We start from the raw sequence: 23,044 nt of genomic DNA on the forward strand, positions 1-23,044 counted from the left end.
CATATTACAATTCGATCCAATATTCCTTCATTTCAGTACCGGGTCAACAAGGCAACACAAGTTTCAACACGCGTTTCTTTCTGCAGATCAGTCAAATCATGAGGCACCCATTTTTCGTATTTTTTTATTTTATTGATTTGACGCAAGTGAGTCAATATTGTGGGTAAGGTAACGTTAAACCATGCCGCTAATTCCTGGGTAGTTTGACTAGGATCGGCTTCCACTATCTCTCTTAATTCATCGTTATTCACCTGTGTGGGCGGTCTTCCTCGTGGCTCATTCTTTAAGTCGAAATTTCCATCACGAAAGCGTTTAAACCAAAATCGCACGGTGCGTTAATTAGTAGACCCCTCTCCAAACGCAGCATTGATAGTGCGGGCTGTTTCTGCCGCGTTAGTTCCGCGTCGAAACTCGTATTCAAAAATCACTCGAATTTTCGCAGTATCCATCTTTCTTGTCTAAATTGAATAACAAAAACAATTGAAAGCCGATATTCAAATGTTTCACATTTTTTTTAAAAAATTAAACATTTGAATATCGGCTTTCAAAAAAAGTTTCATTCGAAAACCTCAAACCATGAAGATTCTATGTCAATTCAAAAAACCTTTTGCAATAAAACGGCAATTTCATACTTTAACCCCTATTAAATAATCGTGTATAAGTTACCTAATAAAATATTTTTATAGCCTTGTTGTTGTTTATGATCTTTGTACCTTCTCTTATGACGTAGGAGATATCAAATTATAGTAATTAAACACGTTTTTTGGTTAGTTGTACCCATATTATTGAATACTCGTAAGATAAATTGAAGTGTGTTTAAAGATAAGGTTTAATCAGTTGGCATTCACAGGCAGACAATATGTAATCTACACTTCTAAACTATAGCTTGGCAAGTTCGTTGATGACACTTCCATGATATGCGGGCGACGGGGGGAAAGACTGCGCGAGTGGGAAATCGTGCGTGCGGGGAAGTGAGGTACATCAGTCGTGGGTTTTTCATTCATTGCTACACGCACCCCGGCCCGCGCGGACTATCGGGAGTGTTACGAACGAATTTGCCAAGCTATAATATAAAGAAGTAAAGTGTGTGGTATTGTGGGGGGTAATCTCTGAATCCACTGAACCGATTTAGAAAATTATTTTTCCACCAAAAAGCCACGATATTTGTTGGTCGGCGTCACTAGCGTCGGCTGTGTAGAATACCTATCTATGAATTTCTATCAATTATCATTATCATCATCATCATCATCATCATCATCATCATCATCATCGTCATCATCATCATCATCATCATCATCATCATTATCATCATCATCATCATCATCATCATCATCATCATCATCATCATCATCATCATCATCATCATCATCATCATCTTCATCATCATCATCATCATCAACAACAACCCATACTCGGCTCACTGCTAAGATCGAGTCTCCTCTCAGAATGAGATGGCTTAGGCTAATAGTCCACGCTGGCCCAATGCGGATTGGCTGACTTCACACACGCAGAGAATTAAGAAAATTCTCTTCTAAGCCGATTTTTTCACGATGTTTTTCCTTCACCATTCGAGACACGTGATATTTCATTTCCTAAAATGCACACAACTAAAAAGTTGGAGGAGCATGCCCCGGACTGGAATCGAACCTTCACCTTCCGGAATCGGAGGCAGAGGTCATATCCACTGGGCTCTCAGGGCTCATATATAACAAATACTTGATTATATAACAGTGAAACTATAATTTCCTCTTTTTGTTTACTTTATTATGTACACTTAAAGATGACATGGGTGTTTCATTATACACCGCGCTACGTTATTCGTCTTAAACCAAAATCCCACATAATGTACCCAATGTCTATTATCCATCAGTGTTATTAAAAAAAAAACAAAGTACAATTCAAGGAGTTACAATTGTTATAAACTTTCAAAAATCGATTATTTTAAAACATCCTGTATTTTCAAACATCTACCTACCTCCTCGCCGCAGTCACGTCGGCAGCCCGTCGGTCCCTTTGAGCTTTGAGGTCATTCACTTTAACCTATTTCTTTAAATTAAATTTTATTTTATTTACGGGTGTTAACCCGTACTAGACCTGTGTCGATCGCGATTGATCGAATCTCTGATACCCGATCAGTACTTGTGCGTGAGCGAGTGACGCGGCCGTCAGCGCCTCAAATAATCTGCGAACGATTTTTGTTCACCACACTGAATTGGACTTGTAACAATTATCTGGATTGAATACTCGTCGGTCAGTCGTACAACATCACTCTACAGAATAGCAACCTAAAATCCGATCAGTTCGGAATTTTAACGGCCTTCGTGGCGCAGTGGTGTGCGCGGTGGATTTACAAGACGGAGGTCCTGGGTTCGAACCTACATACTTTAAGTCGAGTTGTAAGGATACACAAAACACGAAAGACCCCTGACCCGAATGATCGAATTATTAAGACCCAACCAATGACCTTGCGTTATAAGAAACGATCGAAAGATACATTTCTTACCTGTACCTATTTTTGGACATTGCCGACAATAGTTACGGGTTAGGCGGCGAGCGGCGTTATCAAAAAGGAAACCGCAAAAGACTAGGGCTTGCTATTTTTTAAATATCGGATTCTCGATATATCGATAATTTCAAAATAAATTTTTCGGCTAAATGAAAACTTTTAACAATTAAGTATTTATTAAACTTCACTATTTTTTTATGTAACTAAATTGACAAGTAAATTAATACGATTAAACATGTTTAAAGTTTTGTCTGAGGGTAAAGTAGTGTATACTATCTGAATACATTACGTTTTACTTATTTCAGTGACATTTTCGACAAAATGCAATTAAATAAACTAAAATATGAAAAACGTAATAAAGTATAAATAAAGTAAAGTAGATTATGTTTGATAATGTTTTAGTTTAAATAATTTGCGAGGGATATAAAAAATTAAAACTTGTTAAAAATATCTAGTATCGATATCTACGTTTCAATATCGAACTATCGATATATCGTCCATAAAAATATTAGTAATGAATACTTATCGCTATTAAGTGATAATGTCGATATTTTGATATATCGATATTTTATTAACAGCCCTAGTAAAGACACTGCCGCCGACTAGGTGTATCAAAAATAGTAGGTATGTAGGTATTAAACAACAAAATTTCTGAAACTAGGTTAAAGTTCATTGACTTCTTCTTTCCAAACAGAATGAAACAGGATGTTCTGAAGTTTTTTCATCAATTTTAATTTTTTTTTTCGATAGCGTGTGAATGTGCTTCAGCTTATTTTTAATATTACTATAGAGTTTATCGTAATGGATACATACATGTCGCGGCGGATTATAGACGCGGCCGGTAGCACGGTGTATACTAGGCAACTCCATCTAAGAAAGTTGTATAGGCAACTATTTGCTTTAATATTAAAAAAAATACGTATTTGGGGAGCAAATGTATGTCTACCTATGTATATTGATTTATGACCATACATTGGATATTAACGACTGCTTTTTTCTAGCATCATCTGCAAAAACAAGAGGAAGGAAGTGCTCTTTTCTTATACGCTAAGGCTTTCCACTTAAGGCTAGGTAGAGTCTACGAGTAAGCCTACATGTGTCAACGACATTTCTCGTGAAAAGAAAAAGACAGGTTGTCGACCAATAGCAGCAGAGTAGAAAGGTTGCTCTCTTTCATTCCAAAGCAACGAAAGAGAGATTAATATTTTCGATGCCGCCGCTATTGGTCGACATGTCTTTCTCTCGTCTCGAGATATGTCATGATGCCTACAGATATCCGGTATACTAGATCTGGAGGAATATTCCCTCACAATGTTTTTTAAACATAATCGCAAGTTTAGAATTCACCTCTATCTCTAACACGATACTATAAAAAAGAGAAAGATAGAGAATCGAAAATAGAGGGGAAGTCGAAACTCACACTAGCGAGTTGTACAAGACATCGTTACAGAATAGCCCTGCTGGTTTAAGTAGAAAAATTAAAATGTTGTAAATTTTTCTTTCGTTAACTATTAAAAAATCTCATTTGCTAACTTTACAGTAATGTAAACACACTGTCACACTGGACTTAGTGACGCAAAATTCAAAATTCGTTTATTTACAATTTGAAACGCCAAGTTATGTCATCATTAAATAGTGGTACCTAAGTAAAGTCGAAACTTAAAATTAAGGTTTCAAAGCGACAAGAGAACTTCTTCAAACTCCAACAACTTTAGTTTACTTTGGCGAAAACGTTGTGTTGACCAGTATTTTAATTTTTAAGATATTAAAGATATAACTATATTGTTACAGGTAGCACCGTTATACGACTTCGACGCAAAGTCCCCCGGCAACGGATATCGCAGTTTCGTCTCGGTCGTGGACTCTTGCGTTTTACACGGACTGAAACTGAGCCGCCAAGTCTGCACGGGGAGGGACGCTTTGCTCTTCCGAAAAGGATATTTCGTTAAGTGAGTCTTTGTTTTACATCTAACTGTAGAAAATTTGCTCTTGAATGTGGCGCCGCTTTCAGCAAAGGCCTGCACACATATAGTCTCTAAAAATTGCCTGAGCATTGATATTTATACCATAGTACGATTGAATAAGTTTCTGTAGAAAAGTCGCTCTTGAATATGGCGATGCCTTCAGCAAAGACCTGCACATGTCAGCGCATATCGCGGTATCCTCTATCTTGCTCTGTTATGGTCTCGAAAAATTGCCTGAGCATTGAAGTATATACCTTATTTCGATTGAATAACTTTTACATCTAGCTGTAGAGAAGTTGCTCTTGGATGAGGCTCTGCCTTCATCAAAGACTTGCACATCTCAGCATATATCGCGGTATCCTCTATCTTGCTCTGTTATGGTCTCGAAAAATTGTCTGAGCATTGAAGTATATACCTTATTTCGATTGAATAAGTTTTACATCTAGCTGTAGAAAATTTGCTCATGAATGATGCGCTGCCTTCAGCAAAGACTTGCACATGTCAGCGTATACCGCTGAAGTATCATCTATCTTGATCTGTTATAGTCCCGAAAAATTGCCTGAGCAATAAAGTATATACCTTATTTCGATTGAATAAGTTTTACACCACCTGTAGAAAACTTGCTCATGAATGAGGCGATGTCTTCAGCAGAGACCTGCACATGTCAGCGTACACCGTCGAGGTATCCTCTATCTTGCTTTGTTATAGTCTCGAAAAATTGCCTGAGCATTCAAATATATACCTTATTTCGATTTAATAAGTATTAAATTAAACTGTCGTTCTGGCCCACCGGAACTAAATTGTCACCATCAGTCATCATCCTTTATCTCCTCACCATTAACCTTAAGATATCTCATATAAATATAACTTTCAATTGAGCATAGTTGATTACATTTTGTCTGCTTCGTTATCAATGACCTGACCCTGTCAAAATTAGTTTCAAATGAAAAATCCTGATAATGTTGATAAGAACCGGACATATTATGTCGTGATGAAAGTTCAACAGGTCATTGGTCGTAGGTATTAAGCAAGTATGGAACTCTACAGTCTACATAATTATGTATCTATAGGTACAGGACAACACGGAAAACAGAATTCCTGGCGATACTGGTCAACTATAGCCATATCCATATTTGTCACTCTTATTAGGTAAACGCTAAGCTTAAATGTAAAATGAGCAACAAACTTTCACGAATCAATTAATATTGTTTTTGAATCCAAATAAAGTAAACTGATGATATTTACAAAAATGGTCATTGCCTATTCTATAAACCTATAAAATACGCAATAGAATGTTTAAAATTTGAATACGAACGAAGGTTATCACTTCTCGTAATATATTTCGTACATCTTTTCGGAGATCCAAATTTAATTTGACGTAAATTCATCGTTTAAATCGCCAACGAACTCAAAATCGCTCATAAGAATCCAATAATGAGGCAATTTTGAACCGATGCCAGAAGTCAATTCAAAAACTGTATAGCGACAAACAATCGGTACTAATTGTGAAAGAATAAAATGCTCTTGATATCGGATTGGAACAATGCCTACGCGTGTCCTACTTGCGATTTGTCTCGCTCGCTTCGAGTATGCGAAGTTTCTTTAATAATAATGTATGGAAAGTAAACGCGAGAACCATATTTTCGAATCTAATAGCTTTAGTGTTGCAAAATGTTGAAAGATTCAACCGTGGTCTTATTTTGCTGCACCTCCAGCTCCAGCTTTTAGCTGTGTTACTAGCAAGCTTTTAGATGTGTTTACTAGCGCATGAAAAATGAGGAGTTCAAAAGAGGAATTTTATACACAACTCTATTATAGTTGTGGTCAAATACGAACGTTATTTAATACCTAAATATCGGTCGACAATGTCGAGTTGTGTGTTCAGGAAGTGTAAAAACTTACATAAATATATAACGGAATTAAAGACAAAATTGTGCAAGTGTGCGCTCAGTGTTGTAGCCTATTATTCGGATCACTTTTTGCGGTGATTTTGTAGGGACGTAACCGATCTATAGTATAAAATTATCATTGCATATATGCAAAGCCGATTGCTTCCACAGATCTTTATCATTAAGAAGGTCATCAGTTTAAAAATGTTTTATGAAATTGTTGAGGTACATTTATGCTGTCGTGCTGTATAGATCAGTGCCTAGTGGAAGTTTTCGGTGTTTTCATACTGTTACTATCGCGTTAACGTAAACGCGAATTTATATGGAATTGAAACAGTTCTGCAGTAGTGCCACTAGATGGCACTGTTTCAATTCCTTAGAAGTTTGCGTTTACGTTAGCGCGATCGTCACAGTATCAAACTGTTACAATGTTGGGCGGTAAAAGGGACTGATAGTAAAAGAATGCATGTGAACGAAATGCGTATGTTGAGATGGATGTGTGGTGTGACAAGAATAGATAGAATAAGGATCGAGTATATAAGAGGAAGTCTGAAAGTGGCGCCAGTAACAGAAAAAATGAGGAGTAGGATAGCTTGGTATGGACATGTAATGCTTAGCGAGGAAAGTCATATTACTAGAAAAATGTTGAATGTGCAAGTGGAAGGACATAAGAGGAGAGGAAGGCCAAAGAAGAGATGGCTGGAGTGTGTGAAAGAGGACAAGTGTGTAAAAGGATGGAGGAAAGGAAGGTAATAAGTGGGATAAGGGAAAGGAGATGATGTTGCGGGAAATTTAATTTATTTTTAAATAGCAAAGTGAACCAACAGTAAAAACAAACTTCCTCACTCTATTTCCAGGGAAGTAGAGTCCTGTGGACAACTGCTAGCGTCCCTGGGTACGTGTCTACATCACCTGCAAACCCTCCTCTCCTGGGCACCTCCAGGAGAGTTGTTCCCATCAGAGGGCCACTCTCCAGAGGAACTCTTCTCGCAGGCGGACAACATCAATCAGTATTGCTTCTATGGGAGATGTCTTGGCTTTCAGGTTAGTCACTCTAAGTCACAAAACCTAAAGAAAATCTAAAAAAATTGCCATGTTTTGTTATTTTTTTTTTTATTTCACCCTGCTTCAATAGGTCTGTTCTCTCATGGTTCATCCATGGATCGGACGCATCACATCAAACAAATTGTAGTTCTTTCATTCTTTGCATAGAAAGTCATACAAGTGCGTCCACTGATCCACATGGTACGTATCGCATCGAACGGATTTTATCGTAAACTTAAGAATATGTTCGATACGATGCGTCCGATACGTATGATCTAGATATATGAACTCCTACGTAGCTTCTTCTTCTATAGCTTCTTTCTAGCATAATAATTATAATCAGAGAGAATAAATCAATACCTACATAATACAAACATTATAATATTATAATTCTGTAAACTATCGCTCGCTAATTACGACGTACAAAACTTGTTAGAAAAACACGTCATGATCATACCACATCAGATGGAATTATTATTAATAATTATTAATAATACCATTTGATGTCGGAAAATAAATATGCCAGAAAATTATAATTACATCAAAATAATCACTTAAATGGATTGAGATTAATTGAATGAGGAATAAAATAAATGATTATAAGTTAATTTTTATACACCGTGAGTAATTCTTGATTGCATTACTTTTTCTTACGATTAAAAATTAAAATTAGTAATTATAGTTATTATTGTTTGCGTTGTATAATTTAACCAAATAATTATGAAACTCCGTTTTACCCATGTAGTTCTCATTCCCGTGGCAATACGAGGATAAAACATAGTCTATGTTACACGTTAATAATGTAGCTTAACATTGGTAAAAAAATTAAATCGGTCCAGTAGTTTCTAAACGTATTAAATAATATAATATTCAAACAATTCAAAATTAAATCTTAACTCTTTTATTACTTTAAATATATATTTTTTTTCTTTACAAGTTAGATCTTGTCTGCAATCTCACCTGCTAAGTGATGATACAATCTAAGATGGAAGCGGGCTAACTTGTTAGGAGGAGGATGAAAATCCACACCTATTTTGGTTTCCGTACATCGTACCGGAACGCTAAATCACATGACGGTACGTCTTTGACGGTAGGGTAACTAGCCACGGCCGAAGCCTCCCACCAGCCAATATACCTTTTATCGTTACTTACACTATGTTTAATATGGGCCTCATAAGAAGGCTCAGAGTCACACAGCGGGCGATGGAACGAGCTATGTTAGGAGTATCTCTGCGTGATCGAATCAGAAATGAAGAGATCCGCAGAAGAACCAAAGTCACCGACATAGCTCAACGAGTTGCGAAGCTGAAGTGGCAATGGGCGGGGCACATAGTTCGAAGAGCCGATGGACGTTGGGGTCCCAAAGTGCTGGAATGGTGACCCCGCACTAGTAAGCGCAGTGTTGGCCGACCCCCCACCAGGTGGACTGACGACATCAAGCGAGTCGCAGGGATTCGCTGGATGCAGGCGGCTCAGTATCGTGATGTTTGGAAGTCCCTACAAAAGGCCTATGTCCTGCAGTGGACGTCCATCGGCTGATATGATGATGATGATGATGACACTACGTTTTACATCAAGAAAGATCACAGCCAACGGATATTTTTTTATTGAATAAAATAAATCGTTTTAGCCCAACTGTTGCGTAAAATAATCTTTGTTGACTCTACTAGACCTCAATTATGGTAACAACAATAACTACTTAAATTAAAATAATGAGCAATAAACACTTGTGGCCTTGACATAATTATTTTGAATTTCAATAGATATTTACATAATGACATGCTTATTTTTCATTTTATTTATTATTTCAGTGTGATAAGAATGATAGCAAGGTGCTGATTTTGTGTAAAATCAGGCCAAAGATATGTCACTAATTATATTATTATTACATATTGTTTAGTGTTTTGAATTGAGTATTAACTAGTGCCAGACAGGGGATTTTAACCGAAACCAAATCTTCTACCAAAATTAATAATAATTTAATTAAATTTAAATAAATTTTTTAGGCACCCTACGCGCAATGTATACTATGCACAAAAATTAAGGGAGCAGAAAAAAAATCCAAATTTTTGGGGGATTTTCAACAGGCTGTAACTTATACAAAAATGGTCGCACAGCAAAAAAATAAAAAGCAAATTGTAGCTCTAAGTGTTTAGTTTTTGGATCTGAGTTTGAAAATTTTTTTTTGAAAATATTTTTCGAGTAATCATAAGAAAACCACCGAAAAAAAAATTTTCGAAATTTTTTTGGGTTTTTTTTTTAATCTACGGACGTGGAAAAAATTTTTTCGACTCAACCTCCATATGGACCGGATAGCTTGTTTATTCAGATTCAATTTCGTTTTTTTTAAATCTCGATACGAGCATTTCTCGCTGAGATATCGATGTTTGAATGGAAAAAGATCATTTTGTCTTTGATTACCAGTATCTCAGCAACCAATGATTGCACAGAAATTTTGAGGTTGGTTTTAAAAACTTGAATAAACTCTCTACAAGGATTGGCAATTGAATTTTGAAACAAAAATTTTTTTTCTATCATTACATGAATTTGAAAAAGCATCCAAAAAAGGGCTTTTTGTCGTTTTTTGGAAAATCAAGCGCCCAATCAAAAATATTGCGGAAACCACTGACGTTAAGTGTGCCTTTTACTGTTCAATATACCCACAAAAACCCTACAAAGTTTCAATTCAATCCAGCCAACTGTTTTTTTTTCCCACTTGATCGAATTTTTGAAAAAATTAAAGGAGCAAGAATTTCGCTCTGAAAATGTCATAATTTTTTTTTTCTTTAATTTTTCAAGTCACTAATACAGAATTGAGAGAAAAATTAAAAAAACAAAATTTTTTCATTTTTGATAAAAATTATGACATTTTCAGAGCGAAATTCTTAATTTTCGTAATCAAAGACAAAATGATCTTTTTCCATTCAAACATCGATATCTCAGCGAGAAATGCTCGTATCGAGATTTAAAAAAAACGAAATTGAATCTGAATAAACAAGCTATCCGGTCCATATGGAGGTTGAGTCGAAAAAATTTTTTCCACGTCCGTAGATTAAAAAAAAACTCAAAAAAATTTCGAAAATTTTTTTTTCGGTGGTTTTCTTATGATTACTCGAAAAATATTTTCAAAAAAAAATTTTCAAACTCAGATCCAAAAACTAAACACTTAGAGCTACAATTTGCTTTTTATTTTTTTGCTGTACGACCATTTTTGTATAAGTTACAGCCTGTTGAAAATCCCCCAAAAATTTGGATTTTTTTTCTGCTCCCTTAATTTTTGTGCATAGTATATTTTTAACATACCGGCCGGGGACCGGGCATCACGCTGAAACTACTGAATGAATTTAAATGGAGGATGGCACGAATTGAGACCATAATACGTAGAAGGTTAAAGAATACTTTTTGTCGTGAAAATTAAATTAAATGTGGGAAAATAGGGGATGAAAAATTGTATGGAAAGTCCTTAATTTTTACATTTGTAAAAATTGCTATGTTGTACTAGAAAGATATTAAAAATAATGTCATCCAAGAACCCCTAACCACTTCCCTAAAAAAGGGGTGAAGTTTTTTAAACATAAATCGTTAATTTTTTTGAGTTATACTTTGTAAAATGATTAGTGAATGAGTAACTAAACTATAGAAAACATGTGAAAATATTCAAATAGAAGGGGTAAAATAATGGTTGAAAGTTTACATCGATTACACCCCGGACAAAGTCGCGAGCGTCCGCGAGCCCTTAATATAACCTCTAATTTTGTTTACCATACAACTCATATTTTATGTAGGTATATTCTTTTACAGTTTCTACCATCAATGAGGGGTATACTTAAAGGTATCTCGATATGCATGGCCGGCTTCTCGGAGGCCTACTACAGCCATGGGAACTTGATCAGTTCAGTTTGGACCGGAGGACAGTATTTGATAGACCCGGAGATGCGCGCTCGCAGAATTGTCAACATATCACAGTCCGCTAGCATAGAATTCTGCAAGGCGTTTTGGTTTTTGGCTGAAAGTGGTAAGATATTTAACTTTAGTGTTTATCTTATGTAATGAGTCGCTGTTGGTTAGCCTGGCTAAACCTCTAAAGCGGGTTGTCTGAATTAACAAAAGGAATTAGGGAATTTCAAGAATACTCATTTGACAGCCGTGGCGCAGTTTTTCAGTGTCTGGATAAAATATAGCCTATATCACTTGGGGATAGTGTAGCTTTCCAACAATGATTTAGAAGAATTTTTCAAATCGGTTCAGTAGGTGCCTATTCAAAACATACAAACAAACAATCAAATATTTCCTCTTTATAATATAAGTATAGATTATACAGACTGCTTTGGAGTATTTCCCATAACTCTGAGGTTATATTCTTTACCGAAAATTAATTAAAGATGTTCAAGGAACATGTGTTCTGAAATTAATATTTTTGGGGTAAATAATATTTCTTTTGTAAATAGATTTTAAAATGTGAAAATGCATACTTATAATTATGGTGTAGTCACGTTTTACGTATTTTAAAATCCAAGGCTGAATGAAGTCATGTGTTACATGAATTGTCGGAATTATTTGAATTACTTTGTATAAAAACATAAAAAAAAAATATTTTTTAGTTAAAAAAATATTAGTTAAGCAGTTTGACTCCTATAAGTGGATACAACAACATCGTGAAGTTATGGGAAATACTCCCCAGCACCCTGTATAAGTATTTATGTGTAGTATGTAAATATCTAGATTCTATATATATAAAAATGAATCCATGTATTGGTCCTTGGTCATGCTGTCACGCGTGAACGGCTGACACCGATTTCACATTTTTTTTTATGTGTTTATTATTGTCAGGAGAACGTTCTTGTGACAGAAAAAAATTAAACAATTTAAGGGGTAGGGGTAGTTGAAAGTTTACATCGAATTTCACGCGGACGAAGTCGCGGGCTAACTAAGATAGCTGATTTTAAAACAGGCTATACTGTACTCTTTCTTTAAGGCTCGGTGTATATTGTTTAAATATATTTATTTATTTATTTACAGAAATAATGAAGCGGGTGCCCAGTCTAATGTCGTCAACGGTGGCCGTGAACAAAGTGTTCACAATAGCCCCGGAGCCGCTCGTGGTCAACACTACTGAGGGCAAAGAGCTGACCGTGTTACCGCCCACCGTACATATAGGCCTGCAGGGACTGAACGTTAGACTGATCAGTGTTAATAAGCGAGCTGGCATGGTGAGACACTTTTTGAAATAAAACTACTTTACGCATGTGTCGGAAGCGAGTTGACATCAGAAGTGGATTTAATGAGCAAACGAAAGTTTATCAGGTCTAACAATTCCCACCATTAAACGCTCGAGTGGCTGATAAAAATACTGAGCGAAGTCCCGGACTTGTGACCAATGGACGTAGGGTTAAGACGTCTTTTAAAACTAGTTAACACTCTGTAAGTTTTCAACACAAGGCTGGAGTAGGCAACGGTGTATGACTACAAAAACAGTGGGGCTGTTATCTGCCTACTGCAGTGTGTTACAACTTCAAATCAGACTAATACTTTGGCGAAGACATCATCTACATAAAAATGGCATCTACCAATACATTTTTAGTCATCATCATCATCCATTATGCATCCCACCGCTTGATGCCAACCACCTTGTGGAGGTCGTTTGGCAAAGCTCGGCATAGAGAGGGGGAGGGGGGTGGGGCTTAGATCTTTAGTAACAACGTTGAATTTTTTTGTACATAGTATTTTCATTTTAATAACAGTTATTGTATTATTTAGGTGAGTGAAGGTACATCATCGTTACCAGCGTCAGATGGCATCCTCTTCCATTGCCATGGGGGAGGGTTCGTGGCTCAAAGCTCAAAGTCCCATGAAACATACCTAAGGGACTGGGCCGCCAAGCTTGGCATGCCCATCCTATCGGTTGACTACAGTCTGGCCCCGCAGGCACCGTTCCCAAGGGCTTTGGAGGAGGTTTTCTACGCTTATTGTTGGATGATTAACCATTTCAAAGAGATGGGTACAACTGGTAAGTCACCGTTAAATATAATAATATGAAGAGAATCTATATACATTAATACCATCACTCCTTATTCCCATAGGGGTATGCGATTGTTGTATTATGTACTTACTACGATTCTGGCATATCTCCCTTGCTTCTTCCATTCTGATCAATCTTTTCATACAAATTTGTCGGTTTAGGACCTCTTGTCTTGACCTGACCTTTAAAATGTCCTAGATTTGGTCTAAGAACGTTCGTCTGGGCCTTACCCTTCCAACATATCCGTACACACTCGCCTTATCTTTTTGTTAGTTTGAAAGCGGTGCCAAGCCAAGTTATTAAACAAAATTTACACTATTTTTTTAACAATCAGATCTTTTCAATAGCAGAAACTTGTTGAATATACACATTATATCTTTTATCTGGGCTGAGAATTTGAACTGAAAATTTCTTAGATTGCACAAAATTCAATATCTCATTCTACCTAGGATTCAAACCGATAACCTCTTGATCTGAAACCACACAGTCTCACAGTCTAACATCTGGAGCAATAGTTATATTTTACAGTTCCATTACTTATACTCCTGATTTTAAGCAGATTATTGTTATTTATAGGTAAAAGAATAGTTTTCGCCGGTGATTCTGCAGGAGCTAATTTAATAGCGGGATGTACGCTGAAAATATTGAGTGCCGGCTTACGACCGCCTGATGGTTTATTCATGGCGTATGCCCCATTGCTAGTCAGCTTCATACCGAGCCCCGCAAGGTTACTTTGCCTGATGGACCCCATACTGCCTTTTGGATTTATGATGAGGTGCCTTAAAGGTAAATTTAAAAAAAATCTTTTGTTTTCATAATGTTATTCCACCGAATAAACAAAAGAGAACTGCCAAATGGTGTGATATATTTCGATTTCTAATGCGGTTTGCAGACCTGCAGTTTTAACTGTACATTTGAACTTTTCAGTTAAAACGTCCGTGTTGAGTTGAGTTAAAACGCAGACTAAGATCTGTACAGTTTTTTCGAATGAAATTTCGATTAGATAAACTGTACAGTCAAAACTGCACAGGCAAAACCTGAAGTCCTGTAGCCCGCATATGTTGAAATATTTTATTAAAAACAAATACTAGCATTGTGTTTTACTAGGTGGGAAGCAGAGACGACGTGTGGTCACTTTACTGGTTCTGCCGCATTTCATATCGCACATTTGAAATATTTATCTCGTTAATTTAGATACAGATATTGCGAAAGTACCCTTTATAACCCCGAAAAATTATAGTAAGGTTAAAACAAATGAAAATTCCTTATCCTAAATGTAATGAAATATCAATTGTTTTAAATAATATTTGCCTCTTTTAAATATGACCAATATTCCTATTACCTTCCAACTAGTCGGGAAAGACTTATGTGACTTATGGAAAGATGTATTAGGAGTGGGTGCGACAATAGTCCAGCGGGCATGGATTGAACCACGACTTCGGTGATGAGTCCGGCCTTGCTGAGCTATTGAGGCTTATGAAAGATACACAACCTAAATGCAACGACGTCCTTAGGGTGTAGGTCTAACTTTCAAAAAACAAGTAAATGACCTCAGCATAAAATGCTGCGAAATATCTTTAGGGCCTGCTTTACCTTCTAACTAGTGACGGATAGCTTTTAGCTTGTTCACAAATATTGTCTTTGTCTCTTGTCTCAAAGCAAGAAAGTGACAAATCTGACGTTTATACTATCCAACACTTTCAAGAAGAGAAACAAGCCCTTAATCTTATTTATTTAAAATGATGATCCTAATATTTTTTCTAGCATATGCGAGTCCAAACGCTAAAGGTGGCAAAGATGACAAACGCTCAAATAAAGAGCTTACCTCGTCGAACGCAACGACGCCAGTTGAAGGAAATGGCTTTCTTAAAGTTAGCCCATCACAAGGTTGGTAACATGGATATTTTTTTTTGTGTTTAAAATATGCAATAAGAATAAAATTATACCTATTTTTTCACGTTTAGCAGATAGCCCAAGCCGTGGGATGCGATGCGTAATTGTTTAGTTTTTATACTGCAAAACCTTTTTTATCACTGTCTGACTGTAGTTATGGTTTCTTAGAGATGTACTTGTATGTTGTGATAAAAAGCGATATTTGGCAAATTCCTAGACCATTTGACGGATCACTAAATAAATTCATCAAATTCGTCTGACTTACTACCCGTGCTGACCAATTTAACTGAACAATTAAATTGTCCATGGATAGTGTCCGTCAGTTTTTTTCTAATGATTTTGATTAAATTTTCGATTAGATGTGTACAGTTATGGTTAAGGTATTATTGTAACTTCTGAATTAACTTGTAGAAGGCATAAGCGAAGGTCCGTCATCATTCGAAGAGGTGTCCCCGTCGGATCTAGCGGAGCTGCAGGCGCACAAGTCTGGCAGCGAACGAAGGAAGTCATCTGACACCACCATAAGCGCTGCGTCGCTTCAGAGCGAACACACTGCTACGGGTAACATCTTTTTACTACGATAATTTCATTTTGTACAGTAGACACAGAAATACTTAGGATGTAAGCAAAAAAAACACACTTTAAAACAATATAAACAACAATTATCACAAAAAATAAATTAATAAAGAAAGCAAAAATTAACAAAGAAAAATATTGAGCAAAGAATTAATAGTAAAAAAATAAAGAGCAGATTAATAATAAAAAAAAAGTAAAGTACCTACACTTAATCTTCAACTTCCCTGCGCAGGGAGTTGATAACGGTACTTGGGCCCATGAACAAAATGTTTATTCATGATCACACTGCTCAAATTTCGTCTTCTCTTAGACCTCCTTATTCTGGCCATGTCGCAAAATTTGGCGGACTTACTATAAACTACCTCGCTGCCATTTATCATTTTTGTACGTGCGGTTTTCGAGATTTCGTTATGTCCGTGAATTAAGATTCGAGATTCATGGGGAGCTCATTGTTATAATATCTTCATCTAGTGATAATGTTGACCCTAGTTTGTGATCGAAGAAATGGAAATGGAAATGATTTTTAATCTGTTGCTATCTACGTCGAGAACCGTCTATTTAATGCGAAAAATAACTATAATAAGTGTAGAAAAGAAAAATGAGTAGATTAACTTACGGAAGAAATTTTTCTCTTCTATATTTAACTCTTAAATAAATATCGAAGCTGTATCTACTCTTTGGACCACATATTCGATACTCTTCGCAGAAGACGAAAATTTAAATGCTGGCTAAAAAACATGTTTCTCAACATCTAATTGTTTTAATTGTACGTTTAATTATATCGGATTGTTAAATAAAAAAGAGCCGTGATAGCCCAGTGGATATGACCCCTGCCTCCAATTCGGAGGGCGGGGTTCGAATCCAGTCCGAGGCATGACCCTGCAACTTTTCAGTTATGTGTATTTTAAGAAATTAAAAATCACGTGTCTCAAACGGTGAAGGAACATCGTAAGGAACCTGCATACCAGAGAATTTTCTCAATTCTCTGCGTGTGTGAAGTCTGGAAATCCTACGTCTGTGAAGTCTGTCAATCCGCATTGGATTGGTGGACTATTGGCCTAACCCCTTTCATTCTGAAGGAGACTCGTGCTAATGATAATGGGTTGCTAACTATGATGGTGATGTTAAAAAAAAATCAATATTAACACTTTGTTGGCAGGTATAACACCAACGGAGGACAAGTCGCAACAGTACGTATCAGATTTCCTTGAGCGGTACGTTTTCGACAGCGATACGGACTCGGAGGGACGACGGTTCCCAATCGTTAAGCCAAACAAACGAGACCTCTCCCACAGGTACCCATTGACGTGAACGTGGATAGTGCAGCCATTCCTGTGTAATTTTGGCACTAGTGCTATTAACTGATAAACTAACTGCTGGCAGCTCACAAAATGTGGTGTCTAAAAATACTAGTCTACTGTATAAAAATAAGTCAGGTTTTCCATTCTGACGCTATAACTCCAGAACGGACGAACCGATTTCCACGGTTTTGCATTCGTTTTAAAGATCTCGGGCTCCGTGAGGTTTATAGCAAAGAAAATTCAGGAAAAATTTCAACAGAGAAGCGGGAAAATCTTTTTTCACATACAGCGCCATCTCTGATACATAGCATGTACTACAAACCAATATTGTAAGGGTAGGGTAGGGGTAAGGGTAGTTGAAAGTTTACATCGAGTTTGACGCGGACGAAGTCGCGGGCGTCCGCTAGTACTATATATAATTGTCTTTAGGATATCCTTTCTAGACTTGGTCAATCTCATCTTGAAACTATTAATCAGTGACCAGGGGCCGTAGCAAACGACCAAATGAAGAGATACTGAAGGAGTTCTCCCAGTCCCAAGTCTTTCGTTCAAACGCAAAGAGAGGTAGCGGTACTTGTGGTTGTGCCGCCATCGGCTGAAAATTGTCTATTTCTCTTATTATTGATATGTTATTCCTCGCATGCGAGGGCTGCGATTCCGGTATATCATACTCCTCGTCTTAGAATTTGAACTTTGAACTAAAATTGAAATGTAAAACGGACAATGTCACAGTGCTGTAACTTTACAGAGTTCACGTATAGACGGTACATCAACACCCGGATATAATTGTAGCGCTTTTTAAGGGTTTTATATCCTCTCAGAGATACGATAGTTAACCAACAACCTAACTCAAGTTAGTTAGTGGCTTGCAAGACAAATAGCGCTTGACTAAGGGCTTAAAACCCTCTCAGAGATACGATAGTTAACCAACACAACCTAACTCCAGTTAGTTAGTGGCTTGCAAGACAAATTAAACCAAATATTTGTTGACCCGTTTTTGTAATTGGAACCCTAAAGATGAGATGATTTAAAAAATTCTATTTGATAATTTCTAATCTATCTTTCTATATTCTAAAGGTATACTTTTATATCTCACTTGAAGTTAGGTGACATCTAGTGAGAGTCGCAGCTGATGGTTGAAATTCAAACAACGAATTAAACTGGCAAACAAAATTACGGAATTGGAATTTTCAAATTTACTTAATTCTGTGGTCTATAACTTTTCGTTGTTAGTTTATCAGTTAATACAAGCAGCCTGGTTTTGCTGGCAAACGTTAAATGCATTTGTGTAGTCTTGAAATTGCTGTCGAACTAAGTGCATAGTCCATTTTGATCGATTTCCAAGAGTTATTTCAGTTGATTGATTTATCGCCCTTTTCTGTTGCATTTTTGTTTTGATTTCCCACTAGTGAGAGAAGTAAATCCTTGTAAATACACAGTGTGTACCTAAGCTAGAGTAGTTCCCTTTGGGAAAACTGCTTAATTGAGTTAAAGTGAAAGCCCGGCCGCTCAGAGTTTGCGTTTCTCACAGGGCGTGATCGAATGTTACAACACCCACCTGTCAAAAACGCAATCTCTGAGCGGCCAGACTTTATCGTCCACGCAGTACGTGAGAATGTGATGATAAAGGGGAGCGAGAGAGTTGCGAGCATAAACACGCACCTTGACCTCACCTTTCAATGAACGAAGAATACAAGTTTCTCTTTCTCTCCTCCTTCTCTCATAGGTCGTCATTAAAGTCCGGCCGCTCAGAGATTGCGTTTCTGACAGGGCGTGATCGAATGGGACAATATTCAATTACAATTGCCTCATTATTTTGTATCATCACTACAAAGCTAACAGTTGGCATAACCTTGAAACGGTACAGTTCAACAACCTTATACGCCAGTTCGAAGTTACATCGCCCTGTCAGAAACGCAATTACTGAGCGGCTGAACTTTACCCTGTTTCTTTGTAATGTAAGAGAGTGGATACATCTGCTTATAGTTTTGCCTATATTTGTGGTTTGAGATTTACAAGTATGTGCAAACCAAATACTCAAAATTTCTCGTAAATATAAATTCTAACGGCATTATAGCAACAGAGTGCAAGCAATACAGATTATGAGATATATATTATAATCTGATGGTACTCATCTTTTTAAAATTGTCTTTCACAAAATTTTATTTACTCAATTTCAGTAAAAATATGTTTATTTTATAGATTTTTATTTGGCTTTCATTCTTAATGTTGCTTGCGTGCTTATCAATTTTATTTTATAATTTTTTTTTTTTTTATTTAACAATACATTATGTTAAAATAAAAAAAGTGAAGCCGTCAGCTTTGCTTTTGTGTTAAGCCTCATTTTAAATAATATGAAATGCTATGCCGCTATGTAAATACAATAAAAAAATCAAAATGTCAAATGTAAATAGTAACTAGTAGTGCGTGATTTTTTTTTTTTAATTTTAATGTTTCCTTTCATTAATTTAGGGAACCGGAGTCGGAAAATTCGAGTACATTGGTTGGCGAAACACCTTTGAAACAAGATTTGGAACATACAGACAAAAAAAGGATTAAAAGTCGGTAAGATATTCACTGTATTATAATATTTTTGTAAGCTAAACTGCTAAACCCTCCCACTATACTAAAGACAAACACGATGTGGAATGTTTATCAACAAACAAATTAATAATTAGGGTATAATTGGCTAGTCATTTTACAGCAAACACAGAGTAAACCAGAGTGACTCTTTACAAGCAACATACTGAAGCCAGTGTAACCCATTAGAAAAAAACAAACATCACGTGTCTCCTTGACAACCACATATACAAACTTTTTTCATAATTTGTATTTCAAAACTTAACTCTAACAACAATTACGTAAATTAATATAATAATCAATAAGTACCAATAAAAAGTACTCCATCTTATTTCTTTAGTTTTTAAAATATTTAAAAACGTAAGACGCCATTTTTCGTGAATAATATTGAAAATTACTGATGCGACGGTTCGTGTCGTACTGACTCGAGAATGTATTACTTTTAAATTTTGTATTTGGAGCGGCTGCGACACCGTCGTGTTCCTTACGCTCCATCTGTATATTATTGATTAATCTGTGACAGCAAATAATAACTTTAATTATCTTGTTCCTAAATAAATGACAATAATATTGATAAATAAGTTCAGAACAATTAAATATGTTTAGAATTAAACCCTCAATAGCTCAACGGTAAGAGCGGTCGGATTCATCACCGAGGTGGTGGTTCGATCCCCGCCTCGTTGGTCTATTGTCGTACCCACATTTAATAGTCTTTTCCAAAAGATATGGCAAATATCCTTCTTTTTTTTTTGTAAAGGAATATATTTTTAATTTACATTTTATAAAAAAAATGGATATGAAATTGCATGCATTTTCTACCTTCATTTTTAATTTGTTTGTTGATAAACATTCCACATCAAGTTTGGCTTTAGTATAGGTAGAGACCAATGACTTCAAGCCGCTGGATGCTGGATGCTGATTTCCGTGATATAAGGAGGTCCTTAAAGGAGTCGGCATTCCATCGGCTGATGATGATGATGAAACTGATAATTGCAAAAAACTGTATCAAATATACGTAGATATATACCCATTTGTAAATATCTATAGTATTTTGTATGACAAAAATGTGATTTTTTTATTTATTTTGTCTTTAGAAAGTTTGATTTATGCAGACTGCTATCCGTGCATGGATTGAATTAAAAATAATTGTTTATTTATAAAATTTGTAAAACTTGAAGTCTTGAAGCTCCTAAATGTCTTAGAAATTGTATCTTTCAGTGTTTTTGTGACCGTTTTTACTATTTCAAATGGCTAATTGCTTTCTGTGCCTGTTTTCATTATTTTCAACTACCATAGGAAACTGTTTTGGTCCCTTCTGTTTGTCAAAATGTTGGTTTTTCATCAACATTTTAACATACAAAAGATATAATAAATACGCAATAGCCATGCTACGCAATGAAAAAACCGTAGAGGCAAATATTAAAATCAATAAGCTAGTATTTATAATAAGGTCCAATTCTGTACATTGGAGACATCTTGAAAATTTTTGTTGTAGGGCATTATGTAATCGATATTGAAGCCAATTTTTTTTTTATTGTTTTTTAGTCTCTCTGTCCGTGTTTTTGTTGATCGGGCATCACGCTGAAACTACTAAGTGAATTCAAATGAAACTTGGGACGATTTCAGATCATAATACGAAGAAAGTTATAGAATACTTTGTGTCGCAAAAATAAAATCTGAAGGGGGTGAAATAGGGGTTGAAAGTTTGTATGGAAAATCCTTCATTTGAGCCCTAAAGAACTAGTAAATTTCAAAAATATGGTTCTAATAAGAAAAGTACTTAGTATATCAATTTTCGAGGCGACCATGAATTCGAAGACCATAGCTAATTATTTATTTAGTTATTGTGTATGTGTTTTGTATACCTGCTGGCCTATTCACTGTTTTGGTCTTTATTATCAACCTGTTAAAATAAACGTCAATTCAATTGACAAAATGTCATCTACATACTGTATGATATCCACCAATAGGCACCGGATGACATTTGTCACACAGAATCTCAATTTCGTACATGTCAACTAGCATTCGTCAAAGATAGTGAATAAGCCTGCTGGTAATGGTGGATTTTGTAAAATCTGTATTTTATTTATCCTACTTTATGTGTCAAGTCCTTGTGTGTATTGTATTTAATTGTGTATGTGCGTGTTATGTGTTGATGTGTGCGTATATTTTCTGTCTGTAGTATAAATGAAGCGGCCACTGGTATAATGAGTGCGATGTCGTCTCGCCTAGCGTATATAACGGGTTCAAATAACATAAGACCCACGCAAGAAGAGTAAGTATATACATTTGGTATTTTTTTTTAATTATTTTCTTTAAAAGCATAATTTTAAATAATTTGCTGCTTATTTGCAGAATTGTTTTACATTCATTGATCTATTGTTAGATACGAGTATATTGATTTATTAAGTTATTAAGCAAATGTACTTGTACATAATGGTGGCCTTATTGCCAATTACCGTGTTGCTCAAGTGGTTGGCCTATGTCACTATGTGGGTTGGGATCAGAGGTCCTGGCAGTGCCGGATTAAGCTAACTTGATAATGAACCAAGTTAAGTTATTAAGCCCTGTGGGCCTCCTATCCTTATTGATCTACATAGAAATAATAAAAAAATGTCAATATCGACCAAGAAAAAAAGAGCACACGAAAGTTAAAGCAATTTCAAAATCCGCGTCTAGTCAATGACAAATAAAACTGCGAATAATCGTTGGAATGGAAGGAAAAATACAAGCGATACCTCATTTGACAAGGAATAAACTTCCGAGGAAGGCGTTGTTTTTTTTAAGTCACAATTGCAGTTTTTACTAGTTTCTTTTTAGTAAATTTTATCTTCTTCAAGTATCTTCTTTTGAGTTTTCAATATCACTGTTAATACTTGAGTTATCATCAAAAAGTTCAGTGGATATAACCTTTTTGACGGCCTCCATGGCGCAGTGGATTTACAATACGGAGGTCCTGGGTTCGATCCCCAGCTGGGCAGATTGAGATTTTCTTAATTAGTCCAGGTCTGGCTGGTGGGAGGCTTCGGCCGTGGCTAGTTACCACCCTACCGGCAAAGACGTACCGCAAAGCGATTTAGCGTTCCGGTACGATGCCGTGTAGAAACCAAAAGGGGTGTGGATTTTCATCCTCCTCCTAACAAGTTAGCCCGCTTCCATCTTAGACTGCATCATCACTTACCATCAGGTGAGATTGTAGTCAAGGGCTAAGTTGTAACGAATAAAAAAAAAACCTCTGCCTTCGATTCGGAGGGCGTACATTCGAATCCGGT

The 23,044-nt window shown here is 36.2% G+C and overlaps 1 protein-coding gene across 3 annotated transcripts in view; it reads left to right on the forward strand.

Moving 5' to 3' along the window:
* LOC112051309 (hormone-sensitive lipase) overlaps positions 1 to 23,044 on the forward strand; it is a 34,683-nt gene that overhangs the window by 3,890 nt on the left and 7,749 nt on the right. For 2 of the 3 annotated variants that reach the window (XM_024089898.2, XM_024089899.2), the window contains exons 3-13: positions 4,298 to 4,455; positions 7,217 to 7,403; positions 11,205 to 11,418; positions 12,423 to 12,613; positions 13,161 to 13,410; positions 13,999 to 14,208; positions 15,187 to 15,309; positions 15,727 to 15,876; positions 17,051 to 17,186; positions 19,665 to 19,757; positions 21,955 to 22,047. In XM_024089898.2, coding sequence (XP_023945666.2) covers positions 4,298 to 4,455; positions 7,217 to 7,403; positions 11,205 to 11,418; positions 12,423 to 12,613; positions 13,161 to 13,410; positions 13,999 to 14,208; positions 15,187 to 15,309; positions 15,727 to 15,876; positions 17,051 to 17,186; positions 19,665 to 19,757; positions 21,955 to 22,047 — 1,805 coding nt within the window. The remainder of the gene's footprint in view (positions 1 to 4,297; positions 4,456 to 7,216; positions 7,404 to 11,204; positions 11,419 to 12,422; positions 12,614 to 13,160; positions 13,411 to 13,998; positions 14,209 to 15,186; positions 15,310 to 15,726; positions 15,877 to 17,050; positions 17,187 to 19,664; positions 19,758 to 21,954; positions 22,048 to 23,044) is intronic. The other variant, XM_024089900.2, reaches the window with a different exon arrangement.

Source organism: Bicyclus anynana, chromosome 16 (assembly GCF_947172395.1).
Source record: "Bicyclus anynana chromosome 16, ilBicAnyn1.1, whole genome shotgun sequence".
Taxonomy (NCBI): domain Eukaryota; kingdom Metazoa; phylum Arthropoda; class Insecta; order Lepidoptera; family Nymphalidae; genus Bicyclus; species Bicyclus anynana.